The following is a 9823-nucleotide window of genomic DNA, read 5'->3' on the forward strand; positions in this document are numbered from 1 at the left end:
AGGACTCCTTGGCGTCGCCATTTCTTCTGACCCGCACCTTCATTCCTCTCAATATATAGAGAAATCAATAGGTCACGGATTGAGAATCGTTGAAAATTTTGACCTTTTTTTGCCTTTTTTATTTATTAAAATTCAAACATAACAAGTAAAGGAGCTCCTTGTCGAGATTTTTGCTTTTCTAATAAAATCCAACAAAAAGGGGGCAAAAGATTTGCCAGCTTTCCATATTGCTTTTCCTTTTTTGTTGTTGATGCTAATGGCATTACCATTAGGCAATTGGGGGTTTCCAAAAAGGGTTGGTGCAATGGTCAGAATGAGAGTAGTAATAAGTCAATTCCTGTTTTAAATCTATAGGATATCGATTAGAGGTGGGCATCGGATTCTGTTTTTCAAATTATAAAATAAAATTTTAATATGAATTGTATTTTAAATAATAAATTATATATTATTAAGTTTAAAAAATAATAAAAAGTAATTTTTTAATATTATCGAGCCTAGGTTGGGCTCCTGCATTTGTGCTGCAAAAAAGAAGCCTGCAAAAAAGAAGCCACTGTTGAAGCGCAGTCAGAGCGAGGCCATATGATATTGAAACCAGTATTCTAGAGAGAAGAAGTTGATTGAGAGCTTCAACTCTCTTGTAGACAATAAGATGAAATATTTCTTCTACTCACTCAAGTGATTGGAGGGACGAACATGCAAAAATCGAAAATAGACTTTTATTTATAAAAACTTTCAAAAAAGAGGGAAATATTTTTCTCTGCATGAAATTCTTGGCTTGTGACTTCCTAATCTCTCTATGTTGATTCTAAGTAGCTCTCACTGTCACACATAAACATATGGCAATAAGACCAGTATTTAAAACAAAAAAGAAAGACAAAAATCAAGAAACACATTCAGCCTCCGTCCTCTCTGCCATCCAGCTTTCCAGATCCGTTGAGAAGTTCTACAGCTGCTTTTGTGGGCTCAACTTTCAGGATATCCAAACTTTTTACATGCTGATTGCCAACGATTTGGAATATTCCTTCTCACTCTGATCATAGAATTGCCGTGCTTTCTACAGTCTTTGTTTTGAAAGATTTAACTTTTTCTGCACTTATCCGTAGGAATTACCTTTGTTCCTTTCCTCTGCCTTGGTCAATTTCATTTGACTTCATCATGACTCCAACTATTAACTGAGTGTTTCATGAATAAGTGAATTCATGAAATACTAGAATTAAGCATCTATGAATATATTTTAACTTAAGTGCTTATGAATATGCTTTATTTTTTATGAAAGATTTATAAAATACTTATTAATATTTTATTTGCCAAATGATCTCATGAAGAACTTTCTCCAGATTTTCATTCTTTTATCTTAGCTGACTTCAACCACGTATATAACAATTTCCTCTTCCTTTCGTCCAATTTTAGGCCTCGATAGCTGTTGATGCAAGCCCTCCACACAATGTTTCTCACCTTCCACAGCTGCCAGAAAACAATTTTGAAAAGTCACTTTTCAGCATTTCCTCAGCCAAATTGGTGTTATCCTTGTGGTTTTCCCCTGTGATTCATTTCCTCAACAATTGGTATCCACAGTTATTACATCTACTAACCACCCGGCTCCCATATCTTCTAGGCCACCGAGCATGATAGAATTGCATGAACGTTTGATTCCTCAAGTCTCTCATAAAGCATACAAGGGTTCGCTTATTGACATCTCCACTTTTTAATCCTATCCAAGGTGGGGATTTGATTTTGGCAGGCAGTGTAGGTGAACTAACATACCTTTATATCATTCCACACCTTTCTACTTCCATTAGCCTTGTTTGGATGGAGGAAAAATAAATGCAAAAGACCGATGAAAAATAATATAGGAAAGGAAAGTGAGGGGAATGAAATTATGATTGAAAAAAAAAAAGGTAAAGAAAGAGAAGCAGGGATGGGCCTCAGGCCAGCTTAATTCTTACAACAAGTCAGGTTGAGCTTGGGCCCAATACTTGAAACTTGGGCCCGATGCCCAAAACCCAAGTTGGGGCCGAAGCCCGATTCTAATAGAAAATTATTTTTTAAAATATAAAATATGTCTTTTTGAATATAAAATATAGATTATTATTAATAAAAAATAATTTAAAAATTAATAGAACTGAGAGAAAAAAATAAAATGATTATAAAGCTTGTTTAATAGAAAAAAAGAATTACCCTTTTTCTTTTCATATCACAATTATTTAGGTACCAAACGGAACCACGTAAACTTGTGTGTACATTTTTCTTTCTAGCAACAAGGCCCCAAGTGTCTGCCATACTCACAGAATGCCTTTGCATTCCATCTCGCAGAAGGGGTAGTCGAAACCTGCCAGATTCTATCGACGCATCGACGAAGAAGTTTGACAAAGCCAGTGGAGCATTTCCGACTGTCATGAATTGACAATGTCGTGAATTGACAATGGTGGATGTAAGGGGGATGCATGGCTCGAGAAGATTGAATATTCTCGTTTCACATACACCACAAAGCGATGAGCATGGATGGAAACGATCGGTTTGGGGATCTTGCTTGATTTTGAACCTGTTATTTTCTTTTGAAAGCCCTGAATCAAGATTTTCCAAGTTACGAAGGAACAAGAGTGCAGTTGGCACATAGACCTCTTCAACCCCATCAACTTTACTCCTTTTCGACGTCTTGTCTTTCTCTTCTCACAATTCATTTAAGTGAAAAAAAAAAAAATCTTAATTCGATTAAACTGGCTGATTTGGAGACCAACTTGATGTTTCAAACATCGTCTATCAAAGAGGAGACTACCTTCAGCGAGCTGTTCATGAATACCATACAACTTCTGTAGCTCTCTGTAAATTATTCTCAGTATTTGGAACGGTGAAGGGAACGCACGATGTCATTGTCTTGCTTGGATTTATAATCTTCACCGAACACGACGCCTGTGGAGTCGAACTCTCGCGGAAACTCCCATCTGTTCAGCAGGGGCACTCCGGCAAATGATCCGCCATTGACTTTAGAGAGAGGGAGAGAGAGCCCAGTGACCGTCGTCGACGTTCTGCCTATGTAGAGAGAGACTGAGAGGTCAGTCATGGACTCATGGTCGTTGTCATTGAGTTCTGGCAGTGACAGTGAGTAACAGAAACAGGGAGTGGTGGGGTGCCTTCTTCCTCCCTCCTATTGACCTCTTCCTCCGTCGTTCGCTTTACGCTGCCACAAATAACACGGCAACTCTATCTCTCCCTCTATCTGCAATTACCACCATTCCCATCTATTTCTCTGTCATTGTCCATGGCCACCCTCACCACCTCTGCCATCTGCAATTACCACAATTCCCAACTATTTTTCTGTCATTGTCCATGGCTACCCTCACCACCGCTGCAATCTATCCACCTGCTCACTGTAGTATAAAAATGAAGAAGAAGAAGAGCAGTGAGGCAAAGGGAAACGCACAGGGCTCGAGAGAGAGAGAGAGAGATATATGATGCCGGTCGTCAACTGCCCCAACTGCAGGAAGACGCTGCGGCTGCCGGCGGGGGCACAGTCCATCAGGTGCACCACCTGCAATGCCGTCTCTAGAATCTCGAACCCCACGTCGTTCCCTCCCCCTCTCCCTTCTTCCTCCTTGCCTTCGCCTGGTCCCCGTTCCTCCTACGCCCCACCACCGCCCCCAACTGGAGGTTCCAGTCCGTTGGTGTACTCTCCGGCGCTGCCCTCGGCGCATGGTCCGAAGAGAGCCGTCATTTGTGGTATATCATACCGTGACTCCTGCTACGAGCTCGAGGGGTGCATCAAGGATGCCAAGTACATGAAATACCTCCTCGTCAACCGATTCAATTTCCCGGAGTCCTCCATCTTAATGCTCACCGGTTCCTCTCTCTCCCTCTCTCCAATGGTTGATGATAATCGCTTTGTGTTCTCTTGAATATGTCCTCGGTTTTCCTATTTGATCGGATCCTAAGAATGTACCCAAATAGTTCTTCCTCTTTCTCTTTTTCACATTTGTAGCATTTGCTTCCAGCAAATGGCTTCTTTTTTTTTTCAATTTTTAGTATGACAGTCGAAGCATAAATCAGTTACTCTGTTAATTCTTCCCTTGTTTTTTGTCTCGGAAGCATTGTGTCTTTTGTGGTGAGCTCTTGTATGTTCTCATATTTTTTTTTCTGAAACCTGTTCTGCAGATGAAGAAACTGATCCTTCTAAAATACCAACCATCCGTAACTTGCGGAGGGCAATGACTTGGCTTGTGCATGGCTGCCAACCAGGAGATTCCTTGGTATTTCACTTCTCTGGTCATGGTTCACAAATCCGTGATATTGATGGTGATGAGGTTGATGGATACGATGAAACACTGTGTCCTCTGGACTTTGAAACAGAAGGAATGCTTGTTGATGATGAACTCAATGCAACCCTTGTCAGACCGCTTCCTTGTGGCGCCAGGCTTCATGCAATTATCGATTGTTGTCACAGTGGCACGGCCTTGGACTTGCCTTTCGTTTGTAGGATGGATAGGTCAGTCCGAATGGTCTATAGATATTTTACCTTTTCTTTTCAGTGAATCTGAGGCTATACCTCTCGAGAGACTTGTTCGAGTGTTTCATCTGATGAATTATCTATTAATTACATTCCATCAGGCAGCATTCCATGATCTTTGCAAAAAAGAATCAAACTTATGGTTCAAAGCCAGTCCAAAGTTTTCTACTCCTGACAGCAATAACAGTTAAAACCATCAATTTTTTGAAAGAATAATAGACTACACCATATCTGTTATTATGGTTTTGGTTATGGACATCTGGTAGATGCAGAAATATTGTGTTTTTGCATGTCTTAGATCTTGACTGAGTTTCCCAAGGTTGATTCTCTTATGAGGTGATACTTCTTATTTCTGGTATAAATTTTAATTGATTGCTTAAAGGACAGGAAAACAGATTAAATATGAAGAAAATAATCTGCACAGTTCTCACAGGGAAACATCAGCTATGCAAAGGAAGCAAGGATTTTCAATTCATTGTGGCCCTTCTCTGGATTTTACTTGTACAAATGTAACTGTACATTTTCTATTTGATTTATCATCATAGGAAGCAGCTTTTTGCCCATAAATTGCACCATTTGCTTGTTTTATTTGCATGTCATGTTTTTCTAGTGTGTTCAAACATGCTTGACTAGACCTTCGGTATTTGAATTTTTCCACGAAAAGCTTTGTGTTCCAGGTGTTAGCTGCAGCTTATGTCAAAAGCTTTTAGAGTTTTCTGCTGGATCAATGAATTATCAAGTGTCAACTGCCTTGCTTTCATGATTACAGGAATGGACGGTATGGATGGGAGGACCATAATCCCCCATCAGGTATCTGGAAAGGAACAAATGGTGGTGAGGTTATTTCAATTAGTGGTTGTGATGATCATCAGAACTCTGCAGATACTTCGGTAATTTCATGCTAGTCAGTTTGCTTCAATCCTCTTGTCGTTCTTGTTTCTTGTCCATTGTTTCTGGCTTCGGGGAACTCCTTGCTTTGGAACTCCACAAGTAATACATTGCCAATACCGTAGAATCACTACATAATATATATAGAACTTGGGGCAGACCATAGAATCAATATATATATATATATATATATATATATATATATATATATATATATTGCTAGAAACCAAACACTTAGGCCAGTGATAAAAACAAGACCCTGTTATTTTGATTTTTTAAAATTTCTTTTTTGCAATCTAACGTTATTGATATGATCTTAAAAATGAGTTGATGCAAAACATGTACTACTTTGATCATTTGTTAGACTTTAATGGTTTTTTATAATAAAAAAAAATGAGTGGCCCCAATGACATTATAATAAAAAAGTCAACATTTTTCATTAAAACTACTTAAATCAAGCATGTTTTATATCGAAATAGTCTTTATAAACATATTAAGATCTTTATATTTTATTTAAAATAGTTTTTTAACAAAAAATCAATGAGTCTGGTTTTTATCCCTGACCTCAGTGTCTGATTTTTTCCAATTTCTCACTCTCATATATATATATATATATATATATATATATATACTGTCTTTGTTTAATTATCATCTTGTGCTGCTCATAGATAGCTAAGCTTTTCCATTCTGCATGTATAATTCAAAGTGTTGAATCATATTTCTTGATCTGTTCATGGTACATTGTGCTGCTTGCAGATTTTAGACTAACTTGCATTTGATGTACATTGTGCTGCTTGCAAATTTTAGACTAACTTGCATTTGATACGGATTCAGGCTCTCGCCGAAGTTATCAGTGCTGGTGCCATGACTTACAGCTTCATTCAGGCAATTGAGCGTGGAGCCGGAGCTACATATGGTAGTCTACTGAATGCAATGAGAAATGCAATACATAATGCAGATACTGAAATTGATGGTGCTCCTCTCACAACCCTTCTCATAATGCTTCTTACGGGTGGCAACGAAGTTAGAAGTCTGACCCAGGTGATGAACCTCTGATGATGGAGTGCTCTTTCATTTCTCTCATTAACTTGCTTCTATACGTTGGTCAAATTTTTGTCATTTTTTCTGTGCAGGAGCCACAGCTGAGCTCCAGTGAAGCGTTTGATGTGTACTCAAAGCCATTCTATCTTTGATAATCCACTTGCAGGAAGGCTTTAATGCCATCGTTTATAATCTGTCAATGGCCATGCTGTCTGTAGTCTGTTTCGAGTCTGAATGTTCTTCTGCAACTTCTGCTGATGTTCTACAAAGTCCACGCTCATGCTTATCTACATCCAAACTCTTTAGGGAGCGTTCTATAAGGAATGAGTATTATGGAACTCAAGGAATATCAGATGTAATTTGCATAATTCCTTTGTCATGCTTGCATTTCTATGAGAGAAAACATCTGTGCAATCTGTTTTTTCATTGGTGACAAGCCGATCTAGCGGATTATCATAGTATATTTCAGGTGCCCCTTGTGTGCTTTACTATTACATGCTCAATTAGCACGCTTCTTGAAGTCGCCAATAGCTTCTCCTACCTGGTTATGCATTTATTGACAACAGCAAACCCATCAAATTCTAGAGCTAGGACTCCTGAGGGAAACTGACAAGCTTAAGTTAACACGGGTTCCCTTAAGCTTTTGAAAAAGTTCACAACCAAGTCGGTGTTCTTTCATGTTTCTTTATTTTCACATTAACATATCAAATATTTGCTCTGTTATATATATGGTCAGAGGCATCTTCTGTCTCCAATCTAATAATATCATCACGCAATAGCAACGGGATGTCGACACCTCATACCGATGAAACTGGTTGGAAGGTAACAAATACAGCGCAAGATTTGCCTGGAACTAGATCAGACACATAAAACTAATAATCCAATATGGAGCATGCTAACAGATCAATACGCAGCAGTTTCACCCCTTTTCATTGTTCCACCATGGATGTGCTTTTTGAACCAGACCACAAATTTTTTGAAAACCTTTCGTTTAATATATACCGGTAACTCCCTGTTACTCCCCTATATACCTTCGCCTCGCCTCGCCATGCCGCTTTCGTGCACCTTTTATACATATATCTCATTGTATTTATCTTGGCGCTCTCTTATCTCCCAGTGGTAGGCGACAATGGAAGTTTTAATGGTTTAGGCCACAGCAGCCACTGATTCTGTCCTTCGCATCTCACTCTTGTCTCTTTCCTTGGTTTCTTCCTCTTCATGCGACGACGGAAGTCTTGATGGTCCAGGCTAGAGGAGCTCCCATTCCTGTCCTTTGTCGCTCACTCTCGTCTTCCTCTTCGGTTTCTTGATGAAACTGAAGAGGAAGAGACAGGAGTGAGAGGCGAAGGACAGAATTGGAGGTTGCTCTAACCTGAACCATCAAGACTTTCGTCGCCGCCTACTGTGGGGAGAAATATGAGAGAGCCAAATAGGGGCAGAGCCAGAAAATTCGGGTTAAGCGGCAGAACTTTTGAATTTGTAAGGGGCGCCGATATGTCAATAAAAAAAAAATTTCCCCAGTTTCTTCCTCCCATGCAATGGAAGTCTTCGTGGTGTTTGCTCTCACATGGTGTTTGCTCTCACATGAAAGATTGACAAGAGTGAGAGACAAAGGACAGAAATGGGGTTTGCTGTGGTCTGAACCATGAAGACTTCTGCGGTTCCCTACTACATTGAGGTAAGGGAGAGCCAAGCAGGGGCATGAAGCATGCTAAGCAAGTAGAGTTGAATTCTAATACCATTAATTGCTACCTTGCAATTGGATGATGCCATTAATAGATAACAGATTTCAGAAGAAATAAGATTTTGCTATCCTCCACAGGAAAGTAAAATTTAAGCCGTCTTATGCACACAACTATTGACATAATAGCTACGTATTGGCACAAATCAAAATCCCAAAGGAACTCAGTAATCACAAACCTAAAACCTGTCCAAAGTCAATCAATATAATTTAATTGGGAAGAAGGAAAAGCCAACAAATTCTAAGCAACAGGTCCGCGGTATTGCCTGGTTGTGTTATGTCCCTTGAATCTTGTTCTTTCATTTGCTCCTTTCATTTGAATTTCGATATTGGTTGGGGTCTTGTTCTTTGTGACGAGGTTGGTTCCTGATTGTCATTACTTTTCGTTATTTTTGTCTAGATGAATCTATTATGGACTGGTGAATTTTACATCGAGGGATGCCAAGCTTAGATTTCGTTGGTTTTTTCTTTTTCCCGATTTGATACTGATTGAATTTGGAAAGGTTCCAGGTTTGAGATTATGGAGTTCTTTTGACAAAAAAAATATATATAAATATTTGATCAGATTTGGATTTGGATCAAATTTAGTTTTAAATGAATATTTTAAATTTAACGCTCTTACGTTTTGAAAATTTACTGCTTCAACCCAAAATTCGGATTCAGATTCAGATATGAATGTAAAAATCTGATCCCGATCGGATTCAAATTGTAAAATTAGAGTTCCAATTCAGATTGGGAAACGACTTTTTTCATCCGTATTTTAATCCAAGCATATAAATATTTGAAAAATGGACATTGTAAAGAGTATATATGATTCAAATCAGATCTATTGACAGCCAAACTGTGTTTTCACTTTAACATGAGATAAATAAAGTCAGACTTTTCTTTCTTCAACTTTTTCCCCCTCAATTTCATGGCCGAAAAAGTCCGAAATAGGGGCCAAGTGACTTGAATCTTGGGTGTTTAGTTCTTAATTTTTATGATATGGATGAACCATATATGATGCAAAGGTAATCCAAGCAATCAAACCCTAAAAGTCATTTTAGGCAGTCTTCCGCTTGCTTAGTGTCCTAAAGTGGCTCTAAGGCTGGTTTCAACCACACCTTTCCTTGTCTCTTTTTCTTTTCACGCATGTGCTGGGAGTGCCATTGCTTGAGAAAATACACATTTTTCCGAAAAAAATGTCAAACAAGGCAATAGAGATTTGACATTCGGATATGAATGTCAAAATACACATAGAAGTGCACCACAAGCTTAGTCATATTCATCTTGCCTTATTTCATGAACTTTCCTTACAAATTTCCGTTGCCATGTTTGGTTATTTCCTTTGGAAAAATATATGTGTTTCCTAGCAGGGGCACACCAAACACATACTTGTATGCCCTAAGAAAAGGAAAAGAGAGAAGGAAAAGGGTGGTGGAAATCCGTGAGAGAGCCACTATGGAGATTAAGCCAGCACAGGACCACTCTGCCCAAAATGACCTTTATTAATGGTGTGTTTGATTGTCTGGATTACTTTTGCTTTGTATATACATCATTTGCATGGTACAAAAAACGATTAAATGCACAAAAGAATCAGGCGCTTGTTTTCATCCTCGAAATTGAAGGCGAAAAAAGTCGAAGAACGAAAAGTCTGACATTATTTGTCTGAT

The 9823-nt window shown here is 38.7% G+C and overlaps 1 protein-coding gene across 1 annotated transcript; it reads left to right on the forward strand.

The window, feature by feature from the left end:
* The first annotated feature begins 2865 nt into the window (after nucleotides 1–2865).
* LOC116265966 (metacaspase-1-like) lies at nucleotides 2866–6856 on the forward strand. The gene is made up of 5 exons (XM_031646987.2): nucleotides 2866–3837; nucleotides 4150–4480; nucleotides 5271–5391; nucleotides 6224–6430; nucleotides 6523–6856. Exons 1-5 carry the CDS (start codon nucleotides 3450–3452, stop codon nucleotides 6580–6582), a joined length of 1107 nt encoding a protein of 368 aa, XP_031502847.1. The 5' UTR covers nucleotides 2866–3449; the 3' UTR covers nucleotides 6583–6856.
* Nucleotides 6857–9823: the final 2967 nt, after the last annotated feature.

Source organism: Nymphaea colorata, chromosome 12 (assembly GCF_008831285.2).
Source record: "Nymphaea colorata isolate Beijing-Zhang1983 chromosome 12, ASM883128v2, whole genome shotgun sequence".
NCBI lineage: Eukaryota > Viridiplantae > Streptophyta > Magnoliopsida > Nymphaeales > Nymphaeaceae > Nymphaea > Nymphaea colorata.

Bases quoted from the DNA above. Each gene is read 5' to 3' on its own strand.
- LOC116265966 (XM_031646987.2), top strand. From the start codon at position 3,450: ATGATGCCGGTCGTCAACTGCCCCAACTGCAGGAAGACGCTGCGGCTG. The intron at 3,838-4,149 runs GTTCCTCTCTCT...CCTGTTCTGCAG, and splicing joins CTCCATCTTAATGCTCACCG to ATGAAGAAACTGATCCTTCT. The intron at 5,392-6,223 runs GTAATTTCATGC...ATACGGATTCAG, and splicing joins AGAACTCTGCAGATACTTCG to GCTCTCGCCGAAGTTATCAG.